This window comes from Carassius carassius, chromosome 27, assembly GCF_963082965.1.
Source record: "Carassius carassius chromosome 27, fCarCar2.1, whole genome shotgun sequence".
Taxonomy (NCBI): Eukaryota; Metazoa; Chordata; class Actinopteri; order Cypriniformes; family Cyprinidae; genus Carassius; species Carassius carassius.
Genome location: NC_081781.1, coordinates 13,968,347 through 13,984,133, shown reverse-complemented (window position 1 = coordinate 13,984,133; position 15,787 = coordinate 13,968,347). Strand labels below are relative to the sequence as shown.

Genomic DNA, 15,787 nt, shown 5'->3' with positions numbered 1-15,787 from the left:
TAGCAAACAATTTTTTTTTTGATTTATTATTTTATGTACTGTTGTTTAGCAGATGTTGTGAATTTCAAATTAGTAATTATTTTAGTCTTTTAGTTTAACCGTCAGGACATCTCTCTGCTTGAAACCACTAATTGCATATTATAAACCAAATAACAGACAAGCCTAAACTAATTCCCAGGAGCCATAATTAAATAGAAAGAATAGAGGATAACACATAACAAACTGCAAAATAACACACTTATTTTGCAACAGTGGCAATACTATGTTGAAGACTCAACATGAAACAACTTATTATATAACCATATAACATATTGTACTTGATATAGACCTGATTTTGTGCAATTTTTCTGTCCTGCAGGAGCGATTAAGCGAGCAGTTAGAAGAACAGAGGCAGGAACAAGCACTACAGCGTTATCATAGTGAGGCAGAGGAGCTTGACAACTGGCTGCTCAGCACACGTGCCACACTGAGCTCCACTCTCCAGCCACACCCACAGGACATGGACATGGAGGAACAGCTGATTGACTGCCAGGTAAGAGACTAGGCCTGGGAAATATGTCAGTATAAAATATACAATCATGTCCATTGCAAAGAAACAACTTTATCAATAGACAAATTAATTAATAAAATACTGATCTATTTAGTTAATCTGCACTGTAGTAATTTATTTAATTTTATTTTAGATTACCAATTTCATTGTTTCAGAGCACTTTTATAGTTTTTGAATATTCTTAGTCTTTATTTATAGATTTATAGAAAGATTTTCAGTGGCATATAAACAGTCAATTCATCGGATTCTGCCTGCTGATAATGTCTGGATTCACTAGAGAGGGCCGCAAGTAAATCTGATTAGCTGTGTGGGTTATGTGCTGTTCTGTTGGTCATTAGGATTAGGGGGCTTTTTCTTCCCTCCAGTCATGGGACGTCCCACAGTGCATGTCTGCATTTTTTCAAAGAAACACAGAAGCACACACACACACACACACACACACACACACACGTATGTCTTTTGTGTTTTGATTAAAGGGCTGTAGAGATCAAGTTAACCTTTAACCTGAAAGTTAGATTCTTCATGAGAAGTCAGGGTGGCCCTGACCTTTAGCTTACTGCTGTTAATGTTTTCTCATTCCTCAATGAATGCCACTGGCTCTCTCTGCTATTAACCAGCATTCAGTTCCAGCTACCCTGCTGGCCCACCACAAAATATTTAAAATGTATTGATTTTTTACTTTCTTAGTAGTATGCTAACTCCTCTGGACTAGTGTGTATTTAGTATGGTAAAGATCTACAGTAGATCTCTAAAGACGAGGTTAAGCAGCTTAAGAAGATTATCAGTCTCTGCATAGACAGGTCTCCTGTTTACGGATTTTTGCAAATACCTTCTGTTGTGTTTTTACATGTATCTGATTATCTGAAAGCAATCAAATCCATTTAGTTCTATTGAATTTTGTTTGTTTTTTTACCCACAACTTTATCTTAATGGTAAACCCAGATGAAGGTTTTGTTGTTTGTATTTATGAAGATAGCACTTAAAATAGTTTTGTTCATTAAGATGAGAAGACAGAAAGGATTTTTCACATGTTTCTGAAATCAACTTGAAAAGAATAGGTTAACCAAGCCCAAATCCTGCTTATTTTAATTTAATGTCATTAATGTTCATCAAAAGTAATTAAATGTTATTTAAAAGTTTTTCACTTATTGTTAATAGCAGCTTACATATTTACACTGCTGAATCATATCTAAGCAAAGCAATTTAATCTTCTGATCTTCTGTTGCTGGTCTAGAACATGTTATTGGAGATCGAGCAGAAGGTGCTGTGTCTGTCCGAGCTGTCAGTGCACAGTGAGAGTTTGCTGATGGAGGGTAAGGCCGGCACACGGGGAGACGCTGAGCAGCTCTCCCTCAAACTGCACAGCCTCAAATCCAGCCTGCTGGAGTTACAGCGCATCCTTCAAAACAAACAGACCCACATCCAGGTGAGGATACCACTTTAACTTCTCAAAGTAACATTCCTTGACGGAAGAGCCACCCAAGAACTATAATTTATTAGAATGACAGTAAATGCCAAAGTCTGAATACTTATTATAAGAACAATTAGAGGTTACTAAGAACACTAAAAAGCCCATCCTTGCCTCAATGGCTGCTTTGTGGAAAGCAGGAAAGAAGAATATCAAGCGCTGTTCGTTGTTGTGAAAGATGTTCCATTGCTCTCCAACAACATCTGTCTGAAACAAAGACCTTTTACAAATTGTGGGGCAAGTCTAGAATTTTTGCCCCACTCTTTAGAAAGAGACATGTTGTGGTGACATCTAAAACCTGATGCAAGCTGATTTAGGTCAATTTCCTATTGTAAGCCGTGATTGAGCTTTAACATCCACTTACTGAAAATATGTTTAATTTAGTGTGTGTGTGTGTGTGTGTGTGTGTGTGTGTGTGTGTGTGTGTTTCCAAGAAATTCTATGTGCATGTGTATCTAGGTTCATTCTTAGGGCACCTTCTATAAATTATTTTCACCAAACAGAAATTTGTACTTGATATAATATTTTTGTTCAATAATAATGAGCAGAATTGTATAAATTATAGATTTAATCAATTTTTTTATAATTTTGACATAAAAAAAAAATCATTACCACAGCAACGTAGTTAAACATTAATATCTTTAACTTTCTATCTCTATCTGTTTATTAGGGCTCACTTCAGGAGCAGGAGGACACTGAATCAGACTCGTCTCTCTCTCAGAGCCCCAATATGATGGACTGGCTCAGTCAGGCGCGATCCACACGCAACCAACAGCATCAAGACACAGTGCAAAGACAGAGGGTAGACAATCAAAACATCTACTACTGAGCAATAACATGATTTTAATCAGTTTAATTAGAATAATATATGCTGATACTGACAGTCTTAAAATATTTAGATTAAAATATATTCTGTTATTCTATGGGCTAGAAGCCACTTGCATTTTTTTCAGCATCAGTTCTTACATATAATGCAGGAATTAGAGGAGCAGCTTGGCGAACAGAAGAAGTTACTGAAATCTGTGGCATCTAGAGGAGAGGAGATTCTCTCACAGCGAACAACACCTCATGGAGAAAGGTAGTTAGCAAACTCTTGTACATTATTTACATAATTACATCTTTGTCTTGCAAGCTGTTTGTCATTTATGAAAGGCAAGGACAGGGGTATTGCACTCATAATGAGCTTCTTTCTTCATTATGTAGTTCTCCTGCAGAACTTTCTGAAGGGGATGCTGGTCAGTGGCCTGAGAGCATGAGCACTGATGATCAGATGAGAGTCAGATGGGAGAACCTGAGCAAAGACGTTAACAACAAGCTGCAGCTGTCACTAAATACAATGGAGCAGACGCCATGTAACACGGTACATAATCAACTACAACACTATAACCTAGCTTTGTTTTTCAGTGTTAGAGGTTTGAGGATGGTCTGTTATATCCGATCAGTAAGCATCACCAAGGTTCCCTTGACAAGAACCCCAAAAGAGTTTGCTATTGGTTTTTGTATTATTGCAGGAAATAGGCTCTGTGACCAGCAAAAGTTTATGATTCTTACATATTTTGTTCATCGTGTCAAATTATATAATTTTTAAACCTACATACAATTGCTAGAAGTAAAATGCTAAATGTATGCTATAAACGTCACAATTAAGCTTCCAACAACTCTTTCAGTCTTTATTTAAAAAACATTATCCCTGTTTGCAGTTAACAACATTATCCATAGTTTGCAAGAGCACAGTTATATTGATTATATACCTCTTAGCTATACCAGCCAGTATCCAGCCCTTGTGGAGTTTTAAGAGGAGAGCAACTGAGTCAGGATATCCTGTCTCCACGAAGTCTGTTTGAAGGCTTCAGCCAAGATTTGGAGGACTTGCCTCAGGTACTGCCACTGAATATTTTTATTTACATATTCTTTAAGAACGGGATGTTAAACTGCACCAGCATTTTGTATTACTATAACTAGTTAGGATTTATTTGCAGATAGTCATTTATTTATGTCCTCCCACAGACAAGTGGCGCTGACAGTAAGCATGCTCATGCTCTGAAGAGAGCTCTCTATGAAGCGGTTTCATCAGCTTCCTCCTGGCTGGACAATGCTGAAAATGAGCTTGTATCTGGCCCAATATTACTATCTGATGACTCAGAGACTCACCTGGGCCACCTAGAGGTCAGACATCGTCATTTTACTGGAGTCTTAAAAGGATTACTTCCTTTGAAAAAAATGAAAATTTTGTCATTAATCTCTCATTTCATTCCAAACCCATAAAAGCTTAGTTCGTCTAAGATATTTTGGATGAAAACCGGGAGGCTTGTGACTGTCCCATAGACTGCCAAGTAAGTTACACTGACAAGGTCGGCGGATGTTCTCTAAAATGGCGCTACGGTGATGCAGAGAGACACAGAGGAGACAAATTGTTGAATAAAGTCGTTATTTCTGTTTCCTTCGCATACAAAAAGTATTTGCGTCACTTCATAATGATATGGTCGAACCACTGAAGGCAGTTGGACTATTCTGACGATGTCTTTCATACTTTTCTGGATCTTGACAGTGAGTTGTAGCTTACTTGGCAGTCTATAGGACAGTCACAAGCCTCACGGTTTTCATCCAAAATATCTTAAATTGTGATCCAAAGATGAACAAAGCTTTTATGGGTTTGGAACGACATGGGGGTAAGTGATTAATCACAAAATTTTCATTTTGGGGTGGAGTACCCCTTTAAACTGTTTCTATTATAAGAAACATAGACATTCTTTGACTTTTCTGCTCTCTTCAGAGTTTGAATAAGGAGGTAAAGAATGTCAATGAGGAGGTGTGTAAATGTCGGGACGTGCTCGGAGGAAGAGAGCAGCTATGGGGTGGAGAAAGTGGAGAAGGTGTTTTGGTTGAGGAAGTGTTAGATGGTTTGGAGGGGAGACTGAAGCTGCTGGACACGGTGCTGGAACAGAGATGTGACACCATGAAAGACAAGCTGCAGGAACTCACTGTTTTCCAGGTACATGTTGCTTGTATCTTAGTTTTTTAGTCAGTATATTGTTTATTCTCTCTTGCTCTTTCTCTTACATATGCTTTTTCTTCTTTGTCTGTTCTTAGACTGAGTTGAGGCTGTTGCTTGCAGCACTCAGTGACTCAAAGTACCAGCTTTTGCAGAAAATGAACGCGGCTGTGGATCGACCCGCTTCTAAACAGATGGAGGTCAGACACACATTTAAAATGACAGATATAATTACATGACCCCAAGCAAAACTGTTTATTTACTACAAATTGTAATTTTCAATTTAAACAGATCATAGCAGAAGCGGAGGACAGTTTGAGGGAATTTGAACAGAAAGTTTCTGAGATGAGGAGCAGAGGAGAGACACTGCAGCCCAACCATCTCTGCACTCAAGAGCTGCTGAAACTACAGGTACACACATCTCTCCTCTGTGGTTTGATTTCATAACAACAATTATAGTTACTGATTTCATGGCTTTCATTTGACTTTCCACTTGACCTTGTGTTTTGCTGTGCAGGATGCTTATGAAGAGCTGGTGGAGATGGTGGGCTCCAAGCGAAGTGGAATAAACCAGAGTTTGGTTCTGAAGGCTCAGTATGAGAGAGCTTTACAAGACCTGGTAGATCTGCTGGACACCGCCCAGGACAAAATGGCTGCTGATCAGAAGATGAAAGTGGGATCAGTGATTGAGGTTCAGATTCTTCTAGATAAACACAAGGTACAGCAGAAGTTTTGTTCTTATGGTCTGCTGAATACATATTTGTCTGGACATTTTTACTATATTACTATTTTAACTTTATTTTTGATCAAATTAATGGAGCCTTGGTGAGCATAAGAGACATTAAAGAAAATATTACCCACACCAAACCATTGAATGGTAGTTTACTCATATAAAATATATAGTCTCTCCTGTTTAAGGAAAAAATAAACTGAATGTCCATTCCATCAGTAACACCTACTTTAAGAAATGACTGATTATTTATTCATGTTTTGTACCATTTTGATGAGCATGGACTGATGTTCTCTTGTCTCTTCCTGCAGGAGTTTTTCCAGGGGCTAGAGACACATGTTGTTCTGACACAGGCCTTCTTCAGGCAGGTCAGTGGGTTGGTGGTGCAGCGGGAGGTCCAGAGCTTGGAAGAGACTGTGGCTCAGGCCCAGGCTGTACTTAAACAGGCTCACAAACGAGGAGTGGAGCTGGAGGGCATCCTGGAGGTGTGTGTGGATTAATGCATTCAAGATGTAAATTATAATCACAGAGTACAGTGCATATGAAGTGAATAACTGTTGTGTTTTGTGGCATCAGTGGTGGAGCAGGTTGGTGGGTGACTATCAGGCCCTGTACAGACAGCTGGAGGCAGTGGAAAGCAACATCCCCAGTGTAGGCCTGGTGGAGGAGACGGAGGACAGATTGAGCAATAGAATCGCTTTGTATCAGGTACAGCTCCATCACACACAGAGAACACTGGCTCAGACACTCTTACACCATAATATTCATACAACACCAACCATGATTTTACATTAAAAACATTCCATACTTTATCTATATTGCATGGTTTGTGTAGCATTAGAAATAAAATTCAGAATGCCTTTTGAATTACTCAAATCAGGAATTTAAAATTAATATGAATTAGTAAACAGGATATATAATTGTAATTTGAATTTAAAGTTAAGGAAGGAAAGCTAAACTTTATTATAGCTTGATAAATTATTACACTATGGTTTGGAGGATTGGGGTTGGTAAAGTTTTTTTAAAGAAGTCTATTCATTTTACTGTTTACTCTAAAATAGAAATCGTTTGTCTCTAGTTTACTGTCGTTTGTTCTGTAGAATGGCTCTTTGCTAAATAAAAGTTTTAATTTCTTTAAAAACAACTTACTGAGCACAAATTGCTGTGGATATTAGGAATGCTAGAAAATCTACAATTTAAAACTGTCTCACTCTCTTTGTAGCGTTTGAAGACCAGTCTCTCTGAGCGGCAGCAGCAGTTGTATAAATTGTTGGAGGATGGAAAGAGGCTGCTTTTGCATGTGTCCTGCTCAGAGCTGGAGACTCAGCTCACTCAGCTGGGGGACCACTGGCTCAGCACCACCACCAAGATCAATAAAGAGCTACACCGCCTGGACTCCACCCTCAAACACTGGATTAGGTCTGTGATCTGATCACTTTCTCTGTGTGATTCTGTCTGTTTCCTTAAGAAAGAAATGAACTTGAAGCACATCTGTGTGGTTGTGTCCATGAATGCATGTTTTTATTGACATCACATGTTCTCTTCATATTTTATTGTAGGTATCAGTGCGAGTCAGCTGAACTTAGCCAATGGCTGAGTTCGGCACTAGACCGCCTGGAGTTCTGGAGCACTCAGTCTGTTACAGTTCCTCAAGAACTAGAGACTGTCAGAGACCATCTTCATGCATTCCTGGTAAGAGCATCCATAAAATATCCTGCTAAAATAGCCTTAGGTCTCACTTGAGATCTCATAGACACACTCTGTACTGGCTCTATATTTGCAGGAGTTCTCCAAAGAGGTAGATGCCAAGTCTTCTTTACGTGCCTCAGTTCAGAGTCAGGGGAATCAGCTTCTCCGGTTGAAGAAAGTGGACACAGCAGCTCTCAGGGCAAACTTGGCCCAGGTAGACACACAATGGGCTGATCTTCTCACTCGTATCCCTGTGGTCCAGGAGAAACTACACCAGGTATGAAGTCTAGGACTGATTGCACTGCTTAATTTCAGTTAAGGAAGGGTATGTAGATAATGAACAGGCTCACTTGGAAATGCTAATTGTAGCATTCCTGTTCTGCTAAACAGCTGCAGATGGAGAAGCTGCCATCCCGTCATGCAATAACTGAGCTAATGAGCTGGATATCCCTCATGGAGAATATCATCCAAGAGGATCAGCAGAAGATCATGGGGGCAGTGGGATCAGAGGCTGTGCAAATGTACCTTCAAAAATACAAGGTAGCAAAACAATTCTCCAACACTCCTGAAATAATAAAACATATCATTAGTAATTTTGTATTTGATACTAAAGACACCAAATCTCTCTTTTTTTCTTTATTTACTCTTCTCAACAGGGTTTTCGAATTGACCTGTCCTGTAAGCAGCTGACAGTGGACTTTGTGAATCAGTCAGTTCTGCAAATCAGCAGTCAGGATGTAGAGGGGAAACGGAGTGACAAAACAGACTTTGCTGAGCGTCTTGGGGCCATGAACCGCCGCTGGCAGATACTGCAGGGACTCGTTACAGAGAAGGTTAGACATAAATGTAGAAAATTCTCACATTGTGCTGGAAAACAAGGAATATCAGGTTTTGTGCGAACTTGTACTATTCGTGCAGCTCCAGTTCTGCAAAGAAAATGGCACAAATCAAATACTAAGAGAAATTCACACCAATTTTTCATTTTAACTTTTCACTACATTTTTATGATAATCGAATTTGTTAATAAAAAGTAAGCAATAAAAAAATAAAGTAATGCTAAAAAAGTTTTTAGTAGAGTAGAGTCATTTACCTTTCATTTTTATCATATATCAAACTGGTGTCTTTTTTGTTTCACAGATTCAGGTTTTAGAGGGCCTGCTTGAAAGCTGGTTAGAGTACGAGAACGTGGTTCAGACCTTGAAGACCTGGTTTAGTGTACAGGAAGAGAAACTCAGAAAGAAGCACAGGATTGAGGATGTTTCCTCAGCCCAGAATGCACTCAAAGATTGTCAGGTAGGTACTGCACCCTAATTAATAGCGCAGTAATGCACAGCAGTGGTTCCCAAACTTTTCCATTCCACGACCCACCTAGACAAGTGTAATCTATTTCATGACCCACCACAATATTTGAGGAAAAAAAAAGGTTGATATTACTTTAAGCCTAATCTTACTTAAAAGTTTGATGACAGAAATGAAGTATTTAAGAAAAAAAACCTTTTTATTTTAGAGTAGGCCTACACCTGAAAAAAATCACTATTAATATTTAAGTTTTAATTTTTGTTTACAGACTTTAGAATATGTAGTGTCCATAAAAACGTTAAACAGGCTCACTCCAGTGAACTGTAATCTGCGCTGCTGTGTTTTGTTGCAGAAAATGCATTCACGATCCTTCCGTGTGTGTCGGTGAGAACGGAGCACAATCCAACACTTTTTTTAGAAAAAGCATAAGAAGCAAAGCAGAACTATCTAAAACTGTTTGGAGATTAAAATAATTGTGAAATAGGTAAAAAATAATAATAAACATGTGTCTCGTTTTAAATAAACAAAAAAAAAAAAAAACTGGATGACATTAAGTTCAGGCAGAAATTTATTTTAGCAATGGTTAAATTAATGTTCAGCAATATCTTCAAAAGATTTCTGAACTTTGGCAAATTTTTCTCTAAAAAGAGATGATACGTCAAGGAGTATTGCATTATTTTTTTGTGCATTTTGTTATGTGGAAATGTTTAAATCTTGTAGTGTTACAATTAACCCTGCGTTTGTGCACTGCTCACCCTGTACATGTGAAATGCTTTTTACAAACCGTTTCCCGAACGAAAAAAGTGCACAGAGCTCAAACGGACGATAGAAATGAATGAACATGGCCTACCTGAAACCGTTTTCGTAACATTTGTTTTCTGGTGTATGCAATCTCATGCGGAATATAGTGTATTGAAGTGAGCAAGTTTTTCTCTTTTAATAATGCGGACCGATTGAACCTTTTAATGACATTGCTCTGAGACCTTCACTGTTATTACAACTCGTGCGCGCCCGCGCTTCAAAACACGCAAAGCACGCGGACTTAATTGCAATTCGAAAATCACACTAAGGATATTGCAGTCCTTATTAATGTTGGTGGGCTATATCATTGTGACGAGTGGGTTCCCGGTTCCCGCCTCCTCCTTCCCGTGATTGAGAAGTTTTTAATGTGTTAGACTGGTGCCGAAGCCTGGGAGGAAGGAGGGACGCGGTGCCGAAGATCCCTCGGCACTGAGGTGAATCCGCAGTGCCATCGAGCAGGGCGAAGGAGGATGCTCGAGGCGGTGGGCTGGAGTGAGTTGCCGGGGAGACGGACGCTCCTCTTTTGTATCCTTCCGATCTCCTCCGTGGTTCTCGAGACTGGTGAGTCGAGCAGGTGTCGCTCAATTCCAATCACTCCACCGGCCTCGCACCGTTCCCACTCGTCACTTTCGTGCAGCCCTAGACTGAACTGTGTGTGTGTGTGTCATTGAAACGCAAATTTAGCTGCAGCCAAGTGACTTTGTGCGACCCACCTTGTTCCATTCTGTGACCCACAAGTGGGTCGCGACCCACAGTTTGAAAACCCCTGATGCACAGTATATGGATTCATGAGTAAAGATTAAACAGATAATACATAAATATTCAATGTGATTTGTTGTTTTGAAATATTGACATGACTGTCTGTGTCTGTGTATGCTAGGAAATGGAAGTGTTGGTAAAGGAGAAAGAGAAGGATCTGGAGAAGGCTGAAGAAAAAGGATGCTTGTTAATTCAGAATAAGAAAGGCGAGGCAGGCACTGTTATTATGGACACTCTAAAAGGTCTAAACCAGTCTTGGGCCAATCTGGATCACATGGTATGTTTCACCTAATGCATTTCGGTAAAGCATCTAGTCTTGTAATCTTCATTACATCTCATTAAATCTCAGTCCTACATGAGATTTGTGTGTTATTGCAGATTGGGCAGGAGACGGTCAGTCTCCGGTCAGTGCTGGAGCAGTGGAGTCTGTATAAACAAGCATATGAGGAGATTCAGGGCTACCTGATGGAGGGACGTTACACCATCTCTCGTCTACATCTTCTCACTGGCTCCCCAGAAGCTGTGCAGGTTCAAGTGGAGAACCTTGAGGTGCTAGTCTGCCACGAAACACTTACAAGCTTTTATTAGCATTATATCGAGAAAGAACCTAAAATCATCACGGGTTGTTGTGTGTTTCAGAGTTTACAAGACGAGTTGGAGAAACAGGAGAGCAGTTTACAGAAACTGGGCTCCATAACGCAACAGCTGCTGAAGAATTGTCATCCCTCAGTGAGCGATTCACTCAACACAGCTCTGGGTGATGTAAATCACAGGTGAGTTTCAGAAACTTCTAGTAACTAATAAAGACACTGATCAGTACAAAGTGTTTATCATTGACCTTCTACTGATCTGCTGTCAGGTGGAACACGCTGCTCGAGCAGATCTCAGATCAGCTGAGGACGAGTAAGAGCCTGCTGCAACTGTGGCAGCATTATAAAGCGCTCCATGCTAAGAGCAGCACTGACATCCAGAAACTAGAGGATCAAGTGGAACAGATGCTCAAGAGCGCCACCCACAGGGACATCACAGAACAGGAAGTGAAGGTGTGGATTTATCAATACATGATGTCTTTGCGTGCTTGGATTATGTTAGTTACCCAAAAGTATGTATGCAATTGCTAATTCTGACAACTGTGTGCAGTTGTGAAAGCCTTATAGCAAGGGCCACAGTATTCCTCTTTGTAAAAGTGGTATTTGTGCAGGGCCTTATGGCGACTGAGGGATCCGTAGAGTCTGTCCTGCAGCAGCTGGATGAGTTTTCAGAGCAGCTGAGGCAACAAGTGGACCCCTCTGCCATGACAACCTTCCATACAGACCACCTGTCACTCACTCAGCGATTAGCAACAGTTGGGCATACCCTCCAAAGACAGCAGTCTCTGCTAGAGGTTCAGATGATTCAGATTTTACCTTGTGCACACATACACAGAACATTTATATATATATATATATATATATATATATATATATAGATTGCTGTTTAAAATTTGGGGTAAGATTATTTGATGTTTGGATCCCTTAGACTTATCAAGCCTGCAGTTATTTGATTTGATTGAAAAATACAGTAATAACTTGTACACTTGAATTTAAAGTTTAAAATAATAGTTATCTATTTAAATGTATTTTAAAATATTATTTATTTCTATGATTGTAAAAATGAATTGTCACTAGCCATTAATCCAGTCTTCAGTGTCACACGATCCTTTAGAAATCATTGTTATACTGTATGCTGATTTTGTGCTCAAAAAACAATCTTTTTGTTATCTTTTTTCAGAATTCTTAGATGAATAGAATGTTCCAAAGAACAACTTTTATTTAAAATAGAAATCTTTTGTAACATTATGTTAAACTTTACTGTTATTTGTGATTAATTTAATGCTTCCTTCAAAAATAAATAAATAAATCTTCCTGACCCCAAACCTTTAAATGGTAGTGTAAATTTAAAGTTAAATAATATAGTGTTTTTAATAAAATAATTTTCACACTATCCTTTCATAGTTTTGACACTCTTTCATGTGTGACTATCATTTTGTCACTTTCACAGATGCCAGACTGTAAAGCCTGGCAAGTGTAAATGTGTTTTTCTCCTTTCTTTCCTCAAGGTGGGTATGAGGGACTATGAGAGGTTTAGTAAGGAGGTATATTCTCTGAGCCACTGGTCAGAAGAAGCTGAGACGGTTCTGAAGGAACCCGACCCAATTGGTTCCCCAGATATCTCATCTGTGCAGGAACACATGGAAAAACTTAAGGTGAAATTAGTTTTCATTTAAAATAATAGGGTTTTATAAACACTTTCTTAAACTGAACTTTCTCATATGTATTTGTGCCTGGTAGACCCAAATGTTAAAGCTGAGCAGTCTTTCTCCTGATCTGGAACGTTTGAATGAGTTGGGTTATCAGCTTCCCCTCAACGATAATGAAATCAAGCGTCTGCAGAACCTAAACAGGAGCTGGTCATCTAACTCTGCTCGCACAATAGAGAGATTCAGGTATGTGTGGTTACTGCGGATCTATGGAAGATTTTCAGTTTCTTCTTTAGAAGTGTGTAATGTTCAGTGGTCTGTATCTCTGTGTATGTGCAGTAAATTGCAAGCACTGGTATTGCAAAGACAGACCTTTTTGGAGAAGTGTGATGCTTGGATGACCTTCCTTACCCAAACAGAAGAGAAACTTGGCGCTGAGATTTCTGGAAACTACCAGAGCCTACTAGACCAGCAGAGAGAGCATGAGGTACTGACTTTTGTTTAGAATAACTACAACTAAAGGCCAACTTGATTGCAACTCGATGCCAATTTGTGGTATAACCTGATGGCTATGTTAATACGTTTTTTCAATTTAAAAATGATTCAAATATGCAGCATAGGGTCATAGTTTAATTACCTACTTTATGCAACTGCTCTACTTTTTGTGTGTGTGTGTGTGTGTGAATAGCTATTCCAAGCAGAGATGTTTAGTCGACAACAAGTTCTATACTCTATCATCAATGATGGACATCAGCTCCTGAATCAGGGACAAGTGGAAGACAGGTAACATTTGTTTACTTGTTTATTCTTATTCTTTCATTCATACTTATAGTGACACTCTCTTTTTTGTCCTCTCACCCCAAAAGAGATGAATTTGGCTTGAAACTGGCACTGCTTAGTAACCAGTGGCAAGGTGTGGTGAGGCGGGCCCAGCAAAGAAGGGGGATTATTGACAGTTTGGTTCGGCAGTGGCAGCGGTACACAGAGCTGATAGAGAAACTGCGTCACTGGCTGCAGGAAGTGTCAATGGAACCCGAGGAGCAACAACAAGTGTCAACGGTAGCACTACAGCAGATCCGTGGCATGTTAGACCACATACAGGTAAAGATATAGCCAAATTTACTTTAAAGTAAATATGCAAATAGCCTGAAGTACCCTGGATGTCTCCTCCTCTCCACCCAGCTGAAGGAGCGTGTGCTCCAGAGGCAACAGGGCAGCTACATCCTCACGGTGGAAGCTGGGAGGCAACTCCTCCTGTGGGCTGATGCCAGAACGGAGGCCTCACTTCACACTGAGCTGACTGATGTGCAGGAGCGCTGGAGGACCATTAACATCCGTCTCGACGAGAGGAAGAAAGAACTGCTCTCTTTGCTAAGGGTGAGTTAAGAGTAAATGGGTGCACTTACTGTTTGTCTGGTTGCTGATTTGCCATATATAGTAGTTTGTATCATTGACAGAGTACAAGCACATGACTTTTGCTGTTTGAAGGAAGTTTGTTATTTCCAGATGGTAGCAAATCTTTTTTGAGTAATTTTGGTTGATTATTTACATTTGTTGGGTAATTTCCTTCAAATGAATGTGTGTTCCTGTGAGTTAGTTGGTTTTTGCAAATAATCAAATTCCATTACCACTGGTACAAATTATTTCAATAAGTTTAAGTAAGTTTATTTTTTGTTACTATATATTATTACAACTACTTTTGCAAATAATTTTTTAAGTTGGTCATTTGTTTGTATTTGATTAACAGCCTATAAATGGCAGATATTTATGGTTCTATTGTATAGGGCAGTCATGGTTTATGCTTAGAGAGTTGTAACTCGACTTGTAACTCGAAGGCTAGCAGCAGGAATCCCGCAGGAATTGTTGTGTGGGGAGTGAATAACCAGTGAATTACTAGCACCATGTGTTTGTGTGTGTTCACTACTGTGTGTGTGCACTTGGATGAGTTAAAAACAGAGCACATATTCTGAGTAGGGGTGTTACAGTTTAGGATTTTTATAGTACAACATCTTTTAGAGATTTTAATGTGGTGCATCTATAATCAAACATTCATGATCAGATTATTTAGTTGTTTGAATAGTCTTGTTTTTTTTTTTTTAGTAAAATCAGGGATTGTTCATAACTTTGATAAATATATTGCACTACAAATATCAGAAATACAGAAACATAAAAAAAATGAAATATACGAACAAACATTCTCAAATAAATGGATCTCATGTTCAAAGTTATTTTCCTAAAAGAAAAGAGAGACAGTGAAGGACTTTCTATCTGACCTTAGAGAGCAAATAGAGGCGGGTTAGCATAACGAGAGTGAGAGAGTGTGTGATGTGTTTTTGTGAGTGCGTGTGAGGGGAATGAAAAAGGTAGTGAGGGAGCTGAGGGCGAGAGAAATATCTTCAGTATTGTAGGAGGCAGGACACAGGAGGGAGTCCGAACAACACAGGGCAGCAGGGACTGGCAGTCATCTGCTCCATTTTGACGCAGCACACTGGGGCATAGACAACAATTTTGGATTGCAATAGGAAAATGGCTCCTCTTTCCTTCTGCCTCTGTCTCTCTCTCTTCCTCTCTCTTCCACATCCCTCTATTTTCTCAGATTACATGATAGAAGGTACCGCACTGCTTTATCGCTGCATGATTATCTGTGTTTCTTGTGTCTCAGGACCATGACCCTTTGCTCTGCCCATGTTTAAATAAAGAACTGGTTACATATGACGCTCTCTATTATGTTCCTCGTTAAAAATGTGATGATCTCTGTACATCTTTCTGACTTTTCCTTAAGTGTTGTAATAAACATGTTGCATTAGAGCTTTAAAATTGCTAAGGTAAATTTTTCTAAGATACATAATTATGTATATTGTGCAGATTATACTGGCATAAACATCTCTTTATCATGCTCGCTCTTTCTCATGATTTCACCTTTTTTCTGGCTATGTGTGCAGGACTGGGATCAGTGTGAAAAAGGAATCGCTGCTTCACATGAGAAGCTGAGGGACTTTAAGCAAAAGCTCTCTGTGCCTTTACCCGACCACCATGAGGAGCTGCACACAGAACAGATTCGCTGCAAGGTACATAAACAAAATCTGACTCATCTTGTGCCCTATGACCTTTTAGATGTGTGTTGCTTCAGCAACATCTGAGTATCTCTTTTTATTTGTACACAATTTGCCTGAGCAGATTTGCAGTGATAAAGCAACAGTATCTCGATAGTTCAGATAATGATTGGTTTGTGCAGTCTGCTGCTGTCAACCACTGCATTA

The 15,787-nt window shown here is 39.3% G+C and overlaps 1 protein-coding gene across 1 annotated transcript in view; it reads left to right on the top strand.

The window, feature by feature from the left end:
- syne1a (spectrin repeat containing, nuclear envelope 1a) overlaps nt 1–15,787 on the top strand; it is a 122,530-nt gene that overhangs the window by 84,778 nt on the left and 21,965 nt on the right. The window contains exons 95-125 of the mRNA XM_059512842.1: nt 359–532; nt 1,785–1,976; nt 2,689–2,820; nt 2,996–3,096; nt 3,222–3,378; nt 3,777–3,896; nt 4,026–4,184; nt 4,792–5,010; nt 5,109–5,210; nt 5,302–5,421; nt 5,528–5,728; nt 6,052–6,225; nt 6,317–6,448; nt 6,963–7,159; nt 7,300–7,432; nt 7,524–7,706; nt 7,820–7,969; nt 8,086–8,262; nt 8,567–8,722; nt 10,410–10,565; nt 10,667–10,837; nt 10,928–11,061; nt 11,148–11,331; nt 11,490–11,672; nt 12,387–12,533; nt 12,619–12,773; nt 12,867–13,014; nt 13,216–13,310; nt 13,394–13,628; nt 13,710–13,904; nt 15,470–15,595. Coding sequence (XP_059368825.1) covers nt 359–532; nt 1,785–1,976; nt 2,689–2,820; nt 2,996–3,096; nt 3,222–3,378; nt 3,777–3,896; nt 4,026–4,184; nt 4,792–5,010; nt 5,109–5,210; nt 5,302–5,421; nt 5,528–5,728; nt 6,052–6,225; nt 6,317–6,448; nt 6,963–7,159; nt 7,300–7,432; nt 7,524–7,706; nt 7,820–7,969; nt 8,086–8,262; nt 8,567–8,722; nt 10,410–10,565; nt 10,667–10,837; nt 10,928–11,061; nt 11,148–11,331; nt 11,490–11,672; nt 12,387–12,533; nt 12,619–12,773; nt 12,867–13,014; nt 13,216–13,310; nt 13,394–13,628; nt 13,710–13,904; nt 15,470–15,595 — 4,908 coding nt within the window. The remainder of the gene's footprint in view (nt 1–358; nt 533–1,784; nt 1,977–2,688; nt 2,821–2,995; nt 3,097–3,221; nt 3,379–3,776; nt 3,897–4,025; nt 4,185–4,791; nt 5,011–5,108; nt 5,211–5,301; nt 5,422–5,527; nt 5,729–6,051; nt 6,226–6,316; nt 6,449–6,962; nt 7,160–7,299; nt 7,433–7,523; nt 7,707–7,819; nt 7,970–8,085; nt 8,263–8,566; nt 8,723–10,409; nt 10,566–10,666; nt 10,838–10,927; nt 11,062–11,147; nt 11,332–11,489; nt 11,673–12,386; nt 12,534–12,618; nt 12,774–12,866; nt 13,015–13,215; nt 13,311–13,393; nt 13,629–13,709; nt 13,905–15,469; nt 15,596–15,787) is intronic.